This window comes from Pteronotus mesoamericanus, unplaced genomic scaffold (genome assembly GCF_021234165.1).
Source record: "Pteronotus mesoamericanus isolate MK-2021 breed Mesoamerican mustached bat unplaced genomic scaffold, CSHL_Meso_final contig_101, whole genome shotgun sequence".
NCBI lineage: Eukaryota > Metazoa > Chordata > Mammalia > Chiroptera > Mormoopidae > Pteronotus > Pteronotus mesoamericanus.
In genome coordinates this window covers 15925767-15945248 of record NW_026555001.1, presented here as the reverse complement: position 1 = coordinate 15945248, position 19482 = coordinate 15925767, and the positions used below count along the sequence as shown (strand labels likewise).

Below are 19482 nucleotides of genomic sequence, written 5' to 3'. Positions count from 1 at the left end.
GGTTTAATAACCCTTCAGAAGCATATATTCAGAAAATCGTATATATACCAAACCAAAATGCATTTTTCTTTAAATTACCAAGGTACTACATATTCTTTGTTAAAAATCTGGAAAATAAATACAAGCTAACTGAAAGAAATTCCAGGAGCATCCTTTCGTCTTTCTTTGTGCTCTCTTACCACTTCTTCTACAGAAGGTAACACTAAGTCATACAAAACATTCACTTAAACTATTGACATATAAATAATACAAATAAGAATGGAAATGAGAAATATCAAACAAATGATATTTACTAACTGGCACATAATCAAGCTCTTGCATACACATTAGTGATATCCAAACTAATATGGCCTAAACCTCTGAAAATTAACAGATCTAGTTTTAAACTGTTTTATTGGGATTAGGAATTGATTTCCTAGAAATATTATAAAAAGCTGAATATTGAGTCTTTATATGTAAATATTTGATCTACTAGATAATCTAAATCCGCTACCCTGTAATTCAGTAGATTAGAAGTGAATCTGTGTGGTCTGGAAAGATCTGGAGAGACTCGAATGGTGGAGTTAAGCAGACCCACGCTGAAGTCCCGACTCTCCCCGGGTAGTTCTGGTACTCTTACTTAGCCATCTAGCTCACTAGTTATCCTAGCCCAGAAAAACCTTCATTATTTCCGGTGATTTTTGCTGTGTCAGTAAATTGTTGTCTCCAGAGGGTGAATTCTGTGTGCTTTTGAAAAGTAGTTAGGTACATATTTGTCACTGCCTCCTGTTCTGGTTTTCTCTAGGTAAAGCAGCTGAGCAGCCATTTTCAGATTTACCCCTTCTCCTTGAGGAAACCAAACTCAGATTGACTAGGAATGGAAGAAAAGAATATTGGCCTGTAATCTACAGAAGGAAGTACTGTAAATAAGATGCTTGTAAATATTTCATCCATCACCATCGAACTAAACTGATCTGCTTAACAGACATGGGAACTCTGTGTGGTACTTGTACAGAAGGAATGATATATATAATCTGAAATGTGGAATTTTGAACCTACTGACTCCCAGCTTACTTTATTTTTTATAAAACCATGTGATGTCTTGGTTAAGCATAATGTACATTAGACCAGCAAAATGTTTCTAGTGATTTTAGCTTCATGAGTCCATAATGTTTTGGTTCATACTGAGTTAAAGATGCTTTATTTTTATTATTTTTAAAACCCCCACATTGGTTTAGAGCACTGATACAGTTTTCATATTTGGTACTTAGTAGGCATAGTTGGTCGCTAGCTATGGAAGCTATCAGTAGTCCACATGTAATGTAGGGAAAAGAGCAAGTCTCCTTCAGCAAGAGATGCCAAATGATTACAGAACAGTATACAGGTTTGCCAAATACTGGTTTCTCTTTCCCATGGAAATGCCTTTGTCCTCATGTGCTAAGAGAGCTAATATATATATATTTAGATTCTCTAGTATTCTGACTCTCTTTGTTACGGAATGGAGCGTGGTAAATGGGTTAGTTTTCTTTTAAAGAAAAATATTCTATTGAGACGCGGTAGAGAATGGATTGTAATTACAGCTTCCCCATTGGCATGGTTCATTGTTTAAATGTGGCATTTCCCCCCCAACCTCAGCTGCAAGATGCTGAGATTTGGTGCCTGTAAACTGTGATTAAATGAGTGCACGTGACTGTGTGAGTCTTATGGTAATTACTTGTGAGGAACACAGATAAACTTCCTTATTAGAGAAATTTACTTTGGAGTAGGAATCTCATGAACCTCGCTGTGAAATCACTACCGTGAACGTCACTACTAAATTAGTTTTCTGATTCAGTTTGTCCTTCTTTCCTTCCTTCCATTCTCTCTCCCTCTGTCTCTTTTTTGTGGAGGAGAGAGTGCTGGGTTTTTTAAAAATTTTATTCAGGAAAAGAAATAGGGAGAAATTCTCTCTTCTCCAACTTGCCCACCTCCCCACTTGAAGAAAATTTTTATATGTATGCCTTATTGAGTACAGTCTCTTTAATATAACTTGGAATAATTTTTGAGGTTTACTGACAAACATCAAAATACCTTTGATTTTAATGTGGTTGTTTTATAGATCACACCTTTTCATGAATGTGGATATTTCCTTTTATTTCTTTTCGACTTTGTCTCTATTTACTTTGGTGGTGGTGAAACTTACTTTTTAAAAAATTTTCCACTGAATGAAGTTTGTGCTTGAATGAAGAGTGTATCTTAAACCCTTTTTTTGGATGGATTGCACTTGGATAAAATAGGCACCACTGTGTTGATATGTAATTAAATTCATAACCTTATTTATCTATGAATGTGACCATTTAAAAATTTAATTATAGTGTATTCCTTTGTTGAATTTCTGTCTGCTGCTTTGTAAAAATAACTACGTAATTGATATTTCAATTTTTAAATTTGTAAATTCCAATAATTGTCGCCTAGGTTTGTAGAAATGAGGAGTCAAGGAGCTAACTCATGGTTCTGTACTGATTTTAAAAAATGTTTGGAAAGGTTGAGGTCTATGCAGTGACTTTCTCTGTGCCGAAAATGATCACTGAAAATAGGTGGAAAATGTGGGTAGTGATTCTATGTTTGTTGTTAAGGTGCCATGATTGAGGTCAGAGAATGAGACAGTTCAGGGAAGGTAATGCCCTTGTTTGTATACCTTGTTCTGTGTCATCTGCGAAACTGAAATGGACAAAGTGTTCGTTTGGTCTGGGAACAGAGCTTTTTCTTTCAAGTTTCTAAGCTAGTCATTTTACTGTTTTGTTGACCTTGTACAGAAGAATGAAATTAATCTGCATGATAAAAGAAAGGAACTGATAAATATTTATAAAATGACACATTTGGACCACAGGCTTTCTTCATCTTTTGTAGTAAAGTAAGGAAATACTTGTTTCGGGCAAAAAGGTCATGTCCTGTAATTTTGGGGCTTTTACCTCAAACTGTGTTTCTGCTCTCTTTCTGTTGCATCAGGTTTATTTGAAAATTGTTTTGTGCCTATGCTTTATGGCTTATTTCCCTATAGTGGTCAAGAATTATGCCATAGTCAGTTTTGTTGACATCCTTAGATGAAAGAAAGGTGGTGGTCAAGCGGAAGCGAAACCGGGTAATTAACCGTTTCGGAACACTGTGAACCTGTGCACCTGTCGTGTACCGCAGACTCTTGTTCTTGGTTTAGTCTGCCGTCTTGAAAGCGCCCTGTTGTTGTAGTGATGGGATGCCTGAAGCAGGACTTAATGACAAAGAGCTCTGTTCATTTATGCCATGCCAATTATCAAAACATTTCCAAAGTGTACAAGCTATTTCAGGCTTATGCATGATAATTTGGGGTGAGTTCACACCCCAGCCTTTCTCCCAGTGTACACTGAGCTGCCTTTTGGGGGATGGTTGGTCATCCATACATGTGTTCTGTACATTTCAGAATAGAGTGCCTTAGCCAGGCCAGAGGTTTGCTTTGTGTTTCTGGTGACCAAAGTTTCCTAGACCTGTCAGAGAAGTTTCTTTTCAGGTTATGGTATGAAAAATGTCCTTTCTTGCTTGTCAGAAAATAATTCCCCTGCATATGAGGGGGCGTGGGATAGAAAAAGCTGAAAATACCCCGAGAGAGTGTGTTAATGCTGCCTTTTATGATCCTGTAATGGCATGATCTTAGTGCAATGCACATTTTAAAATTGTTACAGTTTAAATAGCCATTCTTCCACTAATAAGGAATAAATATAGTTTATGGGTTTTAGTCTAAAGGGTAATAGAGTGAATAACTTCCACGTAAACTAAATAGTCTTCCTTGATATTTAATAATATCATGGTTAGCATATTTTAATTTTAATTAAAATGAAAGTTAAATGCTGATTATGGTCTAGAATGTTATAGTACTACTACCAACACGTCATTTGTTATAGTATAGAGCTATTGGGAAGAGTTGCCCAAATTCTAAATTAAATACCAAAAGAGTATTGATCATGATGTGGGGCCTGGGCATTGGGCAAATACGCAAAGGAAAAAGCACCATAATATCTGCTTTAGAGGACGGGACATCCTAGTGCCTAGTGCCCTCAGGGCCCAATGGCTTAAATATAATGCACAATCTTAAATTGTCATAATTGAGCTCATCATTCCTCTACTAATTTCAAATTCAAAGTTTCTTAAGTGTTTAATTTTCAAAGAATTAGTTTATTTTGTAGTCAGTCATAAAGCATTTGGAATGTACCTTGCTTTCCAAAGGAGACTTTGATGCTATAACCTATGAAGAATAAAAAGATAATCTGAAGGTGCTTGAATCAAAGCCTACTTTCCCTCTTATATTTTCACTAGAAGTCTATTTGTAGCTCTTCCTCTTTGGTCTTCACCTGGGTTTCGTTTTAATTAGCCACCACCTAGGACTAGCCCTTCACCTAGGGATGCCCAGTTGCTGTGTTGCTCTTGGATTTTTCCCCATTCAAATGTCTTTGATTGCCTTAGATATCTTGTTGAGTCAAGGACTGGGAATGTGCCAGAGGGAACAAGGTAAACCTGATGGACTAGAACTTTTGACTTTGGGTCCCTAAGTCAGCGAAAACCAGGTATGGACATGTTTGTTTGATTCCTGTGTTCCGAGTGGCCTTCGTCTCGACCTCAGTGCTGGACTTGACTGAGCACCCTTAAGAAATTAATGAAGTTACACTAGAATTTTCTCTGTCCTCTGAAATTTCTTAGTGAGACAGCATGCCCTTTCTTCATACCTTGTGGCCGAATAACCTCGTGGCTGCCAGTGCTAGAACCTTCCAGGAATTTTAACTAGTATGCTGCATTGGAAGCACTTTGACATGCGTACTTAAGGTGACAGTTTTAACAATAAAATGGTGTTAAATTAATCACTGTGAAACTTGAAAGTCTGATGCTTTGCATTTTAGTAAACTTAAGTAAATTCTGATTTTCCTTTATTAATTATGAGGCCCACATGATTTGTGTGTTTTACTTTTCACCTTTGAAGTGGTACAGATGACCGACATTGGCAGGCAGCTACTTTTAGGGTATATTGTAAATCATGGTTGTTTAACTTTTCCAGAGAAAGCGGCGATGTGTTTACTTCTTCCTTGCGTGGAGCCATGGGAATTGGATTTATTGGCTAATTCATTTCCAGTGTTTCTACAGTGCAAAATAAATGTAACCTTATTTTTTAACCTGCATGCTAGTAAGATGCTTTGCTTTTTAGTAAACAAATATGCAAGAAATAGTAATCTGGCTGATTTTGGTTTTTTGTTTGTTTTTAAAGTGCTTCAAAGGGACCGGCTCTTTATAGAGACAGACCTTAAATAAGCTAATATTTAGGATAGCGAAAGCAGTTTTTCCATTTGTAGCCCTCTCACAGGTGGCTTATAGCATTTGGTTAGAAAGGCCAGGTTCCCAGCATTGGAAAGTGGCACATGAACTGATGTTAGGATACTTTAAAAAGAGCTTGTCTCCTTAGGAAAGTCCGTTTGGACACAGCAGGAGTGTCTGGTTTTCCACAGACCGTTCACATTGCCTTACTCATCACAGAAGCATTCTTAGAAGACCAGGCCAAATTGAAAGGGTGCTGTTTTCAGAGCGCGTGAGTTGGCCCATGGCCCTAGAGCACCTAATGCCACACTGAAAGCAGAGACAGGTTTGAAGACACAAGGACTAGCTAAATGCTATGGGTGCCTTATGGCTCTTTGGCTACAGTCTTCTCTTGAGCAGTTTGTATGGGTAACGATTAGAATTAATTTTTTAACTTAAAACATATACTATTCTCCATGAATTTTAGATTCTAGTATTCTTTTTTTTTTTTTAAAAAAAAAAGACTTTATTTCCTTTTAGAGAGAGGGGAAGGGAGGGAGAGAAGCATGTAAGAAATACATCAATTAGTTGCCTCTTACACTCCCCGCCAACTGGGGACCTGGCCCGCAACCCAGGCATGTGCCCTGGCTGGGAATTGAACCAGCAACCTTTTGGTTTGCACACCAGTGCTCAGTCCACTGAGCCACAACAGCCAGGGCTAGATTCTGATGTTCCTTTTGAGTACTTTTTGTTAACTGAGGTAAGCTCTTGATCAGGAATATGTTTAGTTAGTACTTGATGTTATTAACCAGGAGCCTATTTTAATTTTACACGATGTATGAATACTGCATTATAAATCTGTTTAAAATACTGGTATCATTCATTATCAGACAAACACACAAAAAAGACTGACCACAATATTAACATTTTTTGTAGGGTATTTTCTTTAGACAACTTACTCCATTAGAGCAGCCATTCAGGAGACAAAGACCCAGCTGCAGATGTTATTTACTCATTCTGAACTGTGCCAAGAAAGTAGAATTTAGTGTTAAACTCCAAATTTCAACTGTAGCACTTCCCCTGGGTAAAGGGGAAGGCAGGAAATGAATAATTGCTGAGATGTGGGTGTAAATTCCCGGCTGCCCTCTTTTCCCCTTCCCCTCCCATCTAATATAATAGATTTGTAGCCAATTGTAGAGGAAGAATTGGATACTTTCTGAGTAAGATTAGATGCCCAGTGACTAGGTGGCAGGAATCATGGCTGAATCAATTACTAAGTTGTTTATCTTGGTCCTGTTGCAGTTTGCTTTTGTAGTATTCTGAAACAAATGGACAATTCCATCCCTTCTCAGGTACATAGAAACAATACCACTGGAGCAACTGGAATATATTTGCTACACGTAGAATATACTAGAGAAGATGGTGAAGAGGAGCACAAAATCTTATTTTGCCCTTTCAGGTAGTTTAATTGAACCTATTAGTAATCAGTCTGTCTAGGACTTACTGTGTTCATAGTAAATAATGTAGCACTTATTTTGTCTGGTTGTATATGGGGGGGGTGTGTATATACATATTTAATATGTACACACCTGTCCTCTGTGCATATATATGTATGATGTATATGTATATACATGCAGTCTACTCTTGATTATCAGCGAAGTGGTGAGCCCGCACTGCACCTCCCCTGTGTTGACGTAACCTGCGTGTAGCCCCTAACTCTGTGAAGCCTCTTCCTCATCGGAGCCCCAGTCTTTCCTCTCGTTCACCTCAGTCCCCAGGAAAGGCCCTTGAAGTGAGTCACGTTCCATTACCCTTTCACCAGGGAGTGTGTGAGCCAGAAGGACAGCTTTTGAGAAAGATGGCTGCCGCCATGAGGGTTGGGGCTTCTGGGTCTGGAGACAGTGGGGGCCCGTTCCTGGCCAGAAGGCAGCTCTGGGAGCAACTCTGCTCCTGGGTTCGATGGTGGGGAGTCTAGCTCTCACAGAAGCGGGGCATCACAGCCTTTCTCAAAGGCTTTAGCTGGAATGTTGTGAAATCTTAGATAAGTCTTTGATGTACGAGTAGAGTACAACCATGTATGTTACTGATATTTTTGCATCTCGGTACTGCTGTTCCCCGTCGCTAGCCCAGATAATCAAGAGCCGACTGTTTCTTGCCACTGGATTCTGGAAGCCTTGTCCTTTCAACTGGATTTATGTTTATTTCTGCTGCTGTGAAACCCAAAAGTAATGTAGTAGGTTTTAATTTAAAATTGTTTAATTCTATTATTGATAAATATTTATTGTAATAAAAGTAAAGAGTAAATAATTTTTAAATCCTTTCAATTGTTTTCAGATTGTTGTCTTTGTTTTTCCCCCATAGGTGCAAAATGGGAAGGAGCTATGGGAAGAAAATTCATGTCTGGTCACTTGGCTCAGAGACCCATTGATTGTTTTAGAGCAAAACTTAAAAGTTTTTTTTTTTTTTTAACGAGAGATCAGCCTACTTGCTCCTGGGTGTTCTAGAATCCTGTGACTTGTTTCAGAAAGGCAGGTGGCAGTAACAACTATTCATAATGTTCTGTTCTTGACTCTCTTGAGAACTGGGTACTGGGCAATGTATAATAATAACTGGGTCACACTGAAATTATTTTGTAAGGTGGTTGTTTCATTCTCAAAAACATTTTCCCATAGAAAGAGTGTTCATATATGGTGTTAATTTTCTAGGATAATTCCACCAGAACCAACTAACCCACATTTAGTTGACCCCAAAATTATTGTATTCAATATATAAACCGTAAGTTCTTACAAGAACTCTGGTTTTCTAACATTGTTTCTGAGGAGAATTATTTCCTATATTTTACATCAGAATTGACCACCCAGTTCTGACTGTGGGTATTTTAAAAAAGCTGAGGAAAGTGAAGGAAGAAGTGTCCCATGTTTTGACCCAGGCTAATTGTCCAGCTGTGTGCTTTGAACCCTCTGTTCTTCCAGCCTCTTAGTCGCCCGAGCAGTTATCCCGTCCCTCCTGTCTGCAGATCTCACATGCCTAGCAAGTACCCGACGCACAGCAGGTACGCACGAGGTAACCATAACTGGGTCTGCCTAAATTCGCAAAGGCCCAGTGCCCCCAGAGTGCCTTGCTCCTTTTCCTGTTCTCTCTTATCTTTCCCCCTGCCCACATATTTCTTGAAAGAAAGCCTTATAACTGCTCCTTCTTTTTTCCTTCTTGCTTTCATTCATAAAGTTTTTCAGGATCTCCCAAACTTTTAATACAATGACTATTTCCTTAGTCATGTTCAACTTTGTAAGCTTGGATCCAGGGCAAGTTACTTATTTTTTCTAACCCTCAATTTCCTTATATGTAAAATGGGATTATTAATATTACCACAGTTATGTTATATATTATGAATAATGCATGTAAGTGTTTAGCACAGTGTGTAGTCCCAGGCGGGTGCTTGGTATCTACTAACATCTTCTCAATTTTTACTTTTGAACTTTTCCCTAAGCTTTATGACCTACTCATGACTTCTCTTCCTCTTTAATTCTCTATTTCATCTGTACCTTAGGCAATGCATGAATATGATGGTAAGGCAGTTCTGAAAATAAAATAAATTATTAAGATTGCCTTCTGAGAATCTTAGTAAAATTTCACACTAATTAGGAGATAGGAATAAATGAAAAAATTATGAACTTCCAATCAAAATGGCAGCATAGGCAGATACAGCACACCTTCTCACACAACCACATCAACATTACAACTAAACAATAGAGTAACCATCCTCAGAACCATCAGAAATCAAGTTGAATGGAAGTCTGGCAACTATGGAATTAAAGAAACCACATCCATCCAGGCTAATAGGAAGGGCAGATAAATGGAACTGGCTGGTGCCACATCCATGTGTGTGGATAAAAATTTGGGAGGTATATCTCGGGAACAAGGAGTCCCAGCCCCACGCCACGCCTCCCAGCCCAGGGTTCCAGTGCCAAGAAGATAGTCCCTGTAACTTCTGGCTGCAAAAATCAGTAAGGATTGAGTTGGTGGAAGAAACTTATGGAGTCCCAAGCAGTTCCTCTTAAAGAACCCACACACCAACTTACTCAGACTCAACTCCCTCTGACCTCCAGCACCAGGGTAGCAGCTTGAAAGGTACCAGTGGCATACAGGGAGGAACCGAAGTATTTGGCATCAAGGTGAGAGCTGAGGGACAGCTTTCTCCCAGACATAAAGGCAGGTAGAGGCCATTGTCGCTTTTCTGAACCCTTCCCCCATGGATTCCCAAAGCCTGTAGGTGGATGCCATGCCTGAGACTCCATCACCCTGGCTAACACAATTTGCCTCACCCTGCAGATGCCCTGAGGCGCTGTCCCACCCAACTTTACAGTCTACCCAAACTGTTAACAGTAGCTTTTTCATATGAATGGCTGGTTTTGCCTCATTCTTCACAACTTCCTAAATCCTATCCTGTAAGCAGCAGCCTGACCAGTGAGCCTCCCTCCGCCACCCCCTGACCCCTTCCCTTGCTAAGTGGCCCCAGACCCCAGGCACTAGCAGCAGCCAGCTTTGGATCACAGTTTGGCTTCACCTGGCAACTTCTAAGCCCAGGACAAGTAGCACTCCTCTGCAGCTTGCTTTGTAGCTCATTCAGGGTGGCCCCGGACAGAACACAGGTGGAAGCTGACCTCGGCCTGCACCACTAAGGAAACTGCAGAGCCTGCACAACCAGTGGACAGCTACAGATCACGTTGGAGCACCACCGTCCTGCTTCTGCACAGCTGATCATCCAGGGAGGGCAGAGTTTGGCGGTCAGTGGTCACAGCCAGTCTTTGCTGCTGACTGGCCTGGGTAAATTTCCCCCATTGACCTGCCAACATCAATCAAGGCTCAACTACAAGAGGAGGGTGTGCTCAGCCAACACGAAGGGCACACCTTGAGTACCCAGCTTGGGTGATAGGGGAGGCTGTGCCACTGGACCCTACAGGGAACATGCTATATTAGGCAACACTACCAAGATGAGGCGTCATAACAGCTCTACCTACTACATAGAAGCAAACACAGGGAGGCTGCTGAAATGAGGATATAAAGAACCATGGTCCAAATGAAAGAACAGATCAAAACTCCAGAAAAAGAACTAAACAAAATGGAGATAAGCAATCTATCAGATGCAGAGTTCAAAACTGGTTATAAAGATGCTCAAGGAGCTTAGTGAGGACCTCAACAGCATAAAAAAGATCCAGTCTGAAACAAAGGATACACTAATTGAAATAAAGAACAATTTATGGAGAAACAACAGTAGAGTGGATGAAACAATCAAATCAATGAGTTGAAACACAGTGAAGGAAAAAACCAATCAGAACAAGTAGAAAAAATAATCCAAAAATATGAGGATAGTGTAAACATCTTTAGGGACAACTTCAAGCATTCCAGCATATATATCATAGGGGTGACAGAAGGAGAGGAGAAAGAGCAAGAAATTGGAAATCTATATTTTAAAAAATGAAAGAAAACTTCTCTAAATTGGTGAAGGAAATAGACATGCAAGTGCAAGTCCAGGAAGCACAGAGAGTCCTAAAGAAGATGGATAAGAAGGAGCCCACTCCAAGACACATCATAATTAAAATGCCAAAGTTTGCCCTGGCTGGTATGGCTTGGTGGGTTGAGTGCTGGCCCGCAAACCAAAAGGTCACCAGTTCAATTCCCAGTCTGGGCACATGCCTTGGTTGCAGGCCAGGTCCCCAGTTGGGGGTATGCGATGGGCAACTGGTCTAGATATCTCTCATACATTGATGTTTCTTTCCCTTTCTCCCTTTCCCTCTCTAAAAATAAGTAAATAAAGTATTTTTTAAAAATTCCTAAGGTTAAAGATAAAGAGAGAATCTTAAAAGCAGCAAGAGAAAAATAGTTACCTACCAGGGAGGTCCATTAAGTCTGTCAGCTGACTTCACAAAAGAAAATATGCAAGCTTGAAGGGATTGGCCAGAAATGTTCAAAGTCATGAAACGCAGGGACCTACAGCCAAGATTGCTCTACCCGGCAAAGGTACCACTTAGAATCAAAGGGCTGATACAGATCTTCCCAGACAAGAAAAAAATGAAGGGAGTTCATCATAACCAAACCATTATATGAAAGTTAAAGAGACTTATTTAAGAAAAAGAAGATGAAAAATATGAACAATAAAATGGCAATAAATACATGTCACAATTGAATATAAAAAAATAAACTTAAGCAAAGAAGAACAAACAAATCATGGATACGGAGAGTGTTTTGATGGTTGCTAGGTTGCAGGTGGAAGGTGTGGGGGAATGGGTGAAGAGGTGAAGGGATTAAGAAGTTCAAATAGGTAATTACAGAATAGCCATGGGGATGTAAAGTACAGTATAGTGAATGGGACAGTCCATAACTTGTACACATGCCCCGTGGACATGAACTGTATGGTGTGGGGATTGCCTAATGGAGGTGATGGGTGGAGGGTGGCAAAGGGAAAAATTGGGTCAACTGTAATAGCATTATCAATAAAATTTTAAAAATTATGTAAATGATGAATCCCCAAACCCCAATTAGGGTGACATGTAAACTTATGGATGTAGAATGTAGTGTGGGACTCAACTCAGTATGCAAGAACCTAATCAACTGGTCATTCTTTTATCTGGGAAAAGACTACCAGATGAAGGTGGATGGCCAGCCTGTGGCACAGCAGAGGAAGCCCATAGAGCCAGAAGGTTTGCCTTTATCACCCAAACTTAGCCAGAGATGGGAGTGCCATGCCCCAAGACTCAACCTGTTTAGTCTTTGCGGCAAGTCATACCCATGCTGGCCCCTGAGTTTATTATAGCCAATTGTGCATCATCAAGAAACTTCCTAATTACAGTTTGTTTCCCTTTGTAGATCAGCCACAGAGATGTGCTCATCAAAGTCATAAACACACATGTGCTCTGAGTTTTAGTTGTAGTTTCTTGTTCAAACTAATTTAGTGTATTCTCTATATGTTTTCCTTTTGCGGGATTACTAGCGTAAGTCAGTTCCCGAAGGCAAGTCTGCTTTTGGAATATTGGCCACCAGTTGAGGACCAGACTGCAGAGGCTAGTGACTTGTCGAGGTGGACGCCACCTACATCCCTCCCCACCAAACCTCTCACCCCCCTACTTCTGCCTCCTGCAGTCTCTTCAGGATCTCCTGTCACCACTTTAAAAAAAATAATAAATGAATAAACTTCATTTTTATTACATCAAAAGTGATTTGTGTTCTTTGTAAAATATTTTTTTTAAAAATCATAGACCTAGCCCACAGAGATACAAACTGCATTGTGTCCTTTCCTCATTTTTCTTGTGCACATACCACCTTAATTACAGATAAGACTGGGATCGTCCTCTGCATACTGTGCTGTGTTCCCTTCCTCCCTCCTTAATATATCTTGGATGCCTGTCTAGGTTATTCATTTCTAGTGGCTGCATTGTTTGTCATGCCATGAAGGCTTAATCAGTTCCTCTATTGATGGATTTTGGGTTATATCCAGTTTTAATATTACAAATAACTGCAGTGAGCATACAGATTTAACTGTGTACATTTCTTTCATTTGAAAAATATTTGTAGAGCACTCACTGCATGGCAGACATTGTGCTAGGCGCTTTATGACACTGACATGATTTCAACCCCACAGAGCTGTAGCCTAGACTCAGTCTTTCTAGGATAATTCTCTTTAGTAGAATTGCCTAATCAATGAATATATTAAAACTATTCAAACTATTCACAGATATTGGCAAGCTATCCTAAAATTTAAATGTGCCTTTCCAGCAGTGAATGTGTTGGCTTTTTCCCCACGCCTGTGTGAAAAAGTTTATTACATAATTGAACGCATCTGTGACCAAGCAAGGACGACCACCTTCGAGCTGGTTGCAAGGTGGCTGGAGAAAGCCAGGAAAGGAGACTAGTTTGGGGCTTTAGTGTGGTTAGGGGTGGGCGCTAGAATGAGAGTACCCAGCTCACCCTGGAAGCTCCTGCCAGCACCGAAGGAGAGAACACATAGGTTTTTTTTGTTTTTTAATCAGCTGCCCAGATGTGGAGCAGAGGGAAAGAAGAATGAGGCTTAAAAGCTGCCAGCAATCAGCAAAAAAGGGAATCAGTTTCCTTATCTGTCTGGAATGATGGTATCTGAAGACGGCTTCAGGGCCAAGTATGATGTTATTGGTCAGTCTTCATGGGTGTTTATGGTAACTCTCTCTTGTGTGAGAGCTCATTCCCACTGATTTTCTCATGGCAGCCTACTCCCAGATGTAGACATGCTCATGCTTGTTTCTCTTTTCATGGATAGAGAATGGGCCAGGATCTGGCAGAATTCATGGTTGAAACATTATCTCTGATTCCCAGGTCTCTAGAGAAGTTTAACACTTGAAGCTATAACCCAAGGGGAGAGAAGTTTGGCAGAGGGCCCTGAAGTCCAAAAGCAAGCAAACTCCTCTCCCCTCCCCCATCTCACCCCTCACCCCCAGACATGGGACAAGGATCCAGGCAGAGCCGTTAAGACTCAGCTGTTCCAAGATTTTGGCACTCCTAAATCTCGCTACAACGCACACTTGGAAGAATTAGTTTTTAAGAAAACCTCCCAAACTCCATTGGCCTCATAAAGGGCTTGCCTTTGGCCTCACAATCGCCCGTGAATTGAGAAGGCAGACAGCGCCATATAGCAGTTGAGAAAAATGGTCCTCAAGTAGCTGTGACTTATCCAAGGTTGCAGGGCAGGTCTAGGAATAGCACCAGCATTTTCTCACTACTCCAGTGCTCTGTCAAATGTTACAGTTTGTTTTTAAAGCATTTTAATTCTCAGAACACTATTTTGTTGACATACACAGAAACCCCCCCCGCCCCCGAAATATTGCTTTTTCAAGGGACAGTGCTTCCTTGAGAGTTTAATTGTGCTTCTGTACCCTAACTTATTGCTTGCTTTCCACCCCCTAGGACTCTTTCCCTCTGCTCTCCCTTCCCTCCTTCTGTAAGGTGGTGCTGGTGGGATTGTCCTAGATTGTAGTCCTACTGAAAATGGCTATGGAAGACGATAATCCCTCGCTGGGTAAAAAAATATTGATAGCATGGCATTTCACATTCTAGAGGAGAGGAGGAACCCATGCACAACGTAGGCGCTCAAAAATGAATGGATGATAAATAGGTGGGTGCAGTGTACTTTAGTTCGAACTTCCCAAAGGGGCCGTCAGCTCACAGCGGTCCTATTCTGTACCCTCTGTGAGGAAAGGACAATGCCTGTTACCCTTAGCACGGTGCTTGGCAGTGAGGCGCTCAATGATCTTTGATGAATATGATTTTGAGGAATACCCATTCGATGATAAATAAATGATGTATTAGTCATCAGTGTCAGTAAGCGATGAACCACAACTTGGTCCAGCCCTTTAGATTTTCAGTCTGACGTGACGGGGCCCTTGTGGGGGCTCCAGATAGCACATCCTACCTGCAGGAGAGAAGAATAAAGCTCCAAACTGGGACGCCGCGTTCTGAACGATGGTGGGCGGGGCCTGAGCTGCGTGCGCATGCGCCCCAGCGGCAGGACAGGTGACTGCTTTCCCCGGGCAACAGCTTGTTGTCGGCAACCGTGCTGCTGTCAGACGGGGGTCCGAGTGGAGCTGCCCGCAGAAGGAGCCCGCCATGAATCCGCCGGGACCCCTGGGGGTCCTGGAGGACAAGGAGGAGGAACACTTAACCACTGAGATTCTCGGGCCCTCGATCCATTCCGATAACCTTCAGGAGCGGATCCAAGCCCGGCGCCTCCGCATTGCAGCGCGCCTGGAGGCCCGGAAACGGTGAGCGGAGCGCCCGGGGTGTCCGGGCTGCAGTGCGGGGGCCGAGGGGGCGGCTGCCGGGGCAGGAGCCCCTGCAGTGAGCGGCCGGAGTGCCCCAGGTGCTCTCGCACTTGTTTCTTGACGAGATAGAAAACATTTCTTCTAAAAGGTTCAATGGGATGTTAAAACATTCAACACACTAGTGAAGTCAATGACAAAAGTAATAATCCCTTCAACACTTTCACTGGGAGCCAGGTGCACTGGGCACTGTGAGCAAGACGCTGTAATGCGGGTGACGCATGACCTGTCCGTAAGAGATCTCTATGTCCTTCCCGCCCAGCCTGCCTGCCTTCCACAAGTATTTATCCAGTGGACCTCAGCTACCTCTTCCGCTGGTCTCGGTGGCTTATCTGCTGGTGTGGCGCACACCCTCAATCCCGAAGTATCTGAGGCTGATAACCTTGTTCCTTTCGGGGTGGCTGCACCTGGCCATTCACAGACACAATGGACTGTCATCAAGGGCCACCCGGGGGCACCTGCGTGACTCCCGGAATTACTGAACGCCCTCGCTGTGCAACAGCGTTGTGCCACGTCCTGCAGGCTAGGGTCAGCTGCCCCCGCAAGACGGTGGCTTCCCTTCTTGTCTGCTGGCCACTGGACGCAAGGGCCTAAGCGGTGCGTCTGTGTTCCACCAAAACTTTAGTTATGGACACTGAGATGTGAATTTCATGTCATGTTTGTATCACAAAACTTTCTTCATATTTTGATCTTTTTTCCATAAATTAAAGAACTTCCATTTCTTTTGGAGCAGTGTTAGGTTTGCAGAAAAATCAAGTGGAAAGTATGGCGTTTCCCCATACATTTTGTACCTCCTGCCTCTGCACATGCATAAACTCTCCCATTGTCAACATCCCCCACCAGAGTGGTACAGGTGTTACCTCATTGACTGATGAACCTCATTGACTCATTCTTGTCAGCCAAAGTCCATAGTTTACATTGTGGTTAACTCTTGATATTCTGTGGATTTTGACAACCATATAATGACATGTACGCACCACATGTGCGGAGTGGTTTCTCTGCCCTAAAAGTCCTCTGTCCTCTGTCTCTTCACCCTCATCTTTAAAAAAAAAAATTGTAAAAATGTAGAAATTATTCTTCACTTGTGAGCCATACAAAATAAGTGGGTCACATTGTCCCTCCAGCCAGTTTGCCAACCCTGATGTGAAGGATAAATATGATGTTCTGTGGGACATACAGGTGGTCGTGATCTATTCAGACTATATTTTGACAATGATCAGGAGAATTAACATTGCCTTGTGAGTGTGAGTATGCATTACTGTCAACCTTTAAAATCTTTTCTAGTCTAATACGAGAGTAATGATACATCACAGAGTTTTCAGTTTCATTTCCCTGGCTATATGAGAAGTGGAACATATTTTCCAATGTCTATTTGCCATTTGTATTTCTCCTATGAATTGCGTGTTCACATTCTTTCCAAATTTTTTTTATTTGGTGTTTTGTCTTTTGGGGGGTATTGATTTGAAGGAGGCTTTTCTATTTAATAGAGAGCAAAATTTTGTCAATTTTTTTTTTTACCAGTTTATGTCTTGACTTTTAAGGATAAAATTAAAAAATTTTAGGAAGTAAAATCTTTCAACTTTTTCTTTAACTTTGGTCTTATTCTCTTTCCTCTATTTCTAGTGTTTTATGATTGTGTTTATTTTAATATTTAGATTTTTAATCATATAGAGTGTATTTTTGTATATGGTATGAAGTCCCATGGAAACTTTAAATATAGAATTTCAGAAATAACTAGAAATAACTTCAGTTTCTCTATTCTTTGCCATCACAGGGAAGTGCTTGGAGAATATTTAGATGGGAAGAAGGAGAGTGAGGAAGATCAAAGCAAGAGCTATAAACAGAAGGAAGAAAGCAGACTGGTATGAACTGAGTAGCAAGTGGGCCTGGACGGTCCGGGGAGACTGGAGAGCTGGGTGTGATGCCACGGTTTTTGTATTTAGACTACGAGAAACTCAGTAGAGATGAAATCTCAATAGAGATTCTGTTTCCTGTCTCTAGGCAGAAGTGAATTTGAGTCTTCCCTATTTTGGGAGCTCTGTAGGAATGGGCTTTCATATTATAGTCTCCTGTACTGATGCTGTCTTTCCTTTGCTCAAACACTTTTAATGACATTCACTATTCATAGGATACAGTCCAAATAATGTAGCCTGACATTCAAGACATTTTTGAACCTGTTCCCACCTTAACTTTCTAATCTTCTCTCCCATCGCTACTTAATTTGGGCCTTCCACTTTGGCCAAGCTGATTCACTTGCTCACCTCCAATGGCTTTGTTCTTTCTGCTCAGTGCCTTTGACTTTCTGGAATGCCAAGCTTCTCTCCTCTCCTCTTCTTCCCTCCTCTCTTTTTTTCTCCCCCCCTCCCCCCCGTCTTCAGGTTACCTTCCTGTACTTTAAGACCTTCTATGTCCCAACCCTCGCATGAGTTCCTCCACGTCCCAGGCTGAGCTCCTTTACACACATTGACCACTTCTTGTCTATAGAATTCATTTTATTTTGGATAGTTTTCTGCCTTGTATGACTGTGTGGGCATGCAGTGTCCCCAATGAAATTGTGAGCTCTATGAGAAGGAGAGCCTCTCTGAGTCCCTGTGGAGTAGTAGGTTGTACTCAACAAACACTAAAAAGAAAACCATCCATTGCTCTCCCATGACAATGACATGGCTCCTGGGATATTTAATAAAAGACTTGGGACAAGAGGCACTGGAGGAATAAAAATGCCCATTCAAAACAGTGAGCCAGACCTAGCAAAGGGCTGCATTTAGTTACTTGCAAAATGAAGTGTGTAGACAGCGATACTGCAGGAACGGAGATACAAAAAATTGCTCACTAAGTGGGCTTGATCAGGGAAGGTCATGCAGAGGAAGTGTGATTTGAGCTGGGTCTTAGAAAAATAGGGGGGATTTATAAAAGTGGGTAGGAGAAAGAACTCATCTGGCAGAAAGTAAAGTATAAATACTGGGTGGAGAAATTTTCAAGCTACGGACATATTATTATAGAGAATAAATATATAGCAAGATAATTGAATAACCTATACTGTACTCTGTCAAGGACAAATATTTTACTGTAATGGAAAGAATATTGAGCTGCTGTGGTTTCTCGGTCCGCATCTGGTGCTTATTGTGACGTATAGGAGTCACGTCAACTCTTTGTACAAAAGCTTGTTTCTTTCTTTCTTTCTTGATTTGAGAGAGGAAGAGGACGGGATATATATATATATATATATCCTTTCTCTCTCTCTAGACTATATATAATCCTCCCTCTGTATATAATATTCTTTTATATAGAGAGATTATGTAGAATATATTATATATAATATTATATATTATATACCCACGTGTGTGTGTGTGTGTGTGTGTGTGTGTGTGTGTGTGGGGAGAGAGAGAGAGAGATTTGCTGCTTCACTTATTTATGCATTCATTGGTTGATTCTTGTATGTGCCCTGACCAGGGATTGAACCTACAACCTTGGTCTATCAGAATGATACTCTAACCAACTTAGCTACCCTGCCAGGTCTCTAGGTTTCTTCATTTAATGGGGTCAGTGATCTCTGAGCACTTCTGTGTAGGATAAAAAGAATTTATATATAATCTTGAAAATACTGTTATAGTTAATACATGTTCTTGAAAATACTGATATGCACATTATCCTGAGCGCTCTTTGAGTGTAATGTAAAACCAAAGGGTAATATTGTTGTCGTTAGCAGCTTTTCAAGGTTCCTATCACTTAGGACGGAAGTCTGAAATGCCTTGGCATCAAGAAGAAACGTACACAGAAAGTGCTACCTTCCTTAGGGTCGAGATATTAATAACCAGCTCTGCCCTAAGCCCTGAGCAGCTGGGTCTCCTGCCCTGGCTGTGCACCTTACCAATCATTTTTAGGGGTAATTCTTTTTTTACCTGTGTAACCTTCATCTCTTCCAACTTTATGAAGATACTCTTCCACGTTTCTTTTACTGGAAGAATAAAGCTGTTCCACTGTTTACATTTTGGTCAATAATCTATCCCCCCTCATGTTGTGCTTTAGCACCACATTCCAGCCTGGGAGAAGGGGGATGGGGAGTCCACAGAAGGTACACGTTTTCCCTTCAAGGCACAATTCAGAAGTGACACATACCTGCTCTGCTTATGTGCCATCGATCAGCCCACTCTAGCTGCAAGGGAGTTTGGGGGATGTATCTGTTTTGGGAGAGCAAATACTCAGCTAAAATTTGAGTGTTCGATTACTAGACGAAGAGGGGAAAATGGATATGAAGGGACAACTGTAACTGTCTGCCTCACCTCCCCAGCTGAGAGTCTTAGAAAGGGTCCTGGCAGTGTCAGCCACTTGGAGGTCTCCTGGGGGAAGCACGCGCCTAGAGTGCATGCCA

At 41.4% G+C, this 19482-nt stretch overlaps 2 protein-coding genes across 2 annotated transcripts in view; both read left to right on the top strand.

The window, feature by feature from the left end:
* The window catches only part of SELENOI (selenoprotein I), a 43411-nt gene extending 35909 nt beyond the window's left edge, over positions 1-7502 (top strand). The window contains exon 10 of the mRNA XM_054568856.1: positions 785-7502. Coding sequence (XP_054424831.1) covers positions 785-883 — 99 coding nt within the window. The 3' untranslated portion in view covers positions 884-7502. The remainder of the gene's footprint in view (positions 1-784) is intronic.
* Positions 7503-14830: 7328 nt separating this feature from the next.
* DRC1 (dynein regulatory complex subunit 1) overlaps positions 14831-19482 on the top strand; it is a 29738-nt gene continuing 25086 nt past the window's right edge. The window contains exons 1-2 of the mRNA XM_054566339.1: positions 14831-15056; positions 16888-16975. Coding sequence (XP_054422314.1) covers positions 14902-15056; positions 16888-16975 — 243 coding nt within the window. The 5' untranslated portion in view covers positions 14831-14901. The remainder of the gene's footprint in view (positions 15057-16887; positions 16976-19482) is intronic.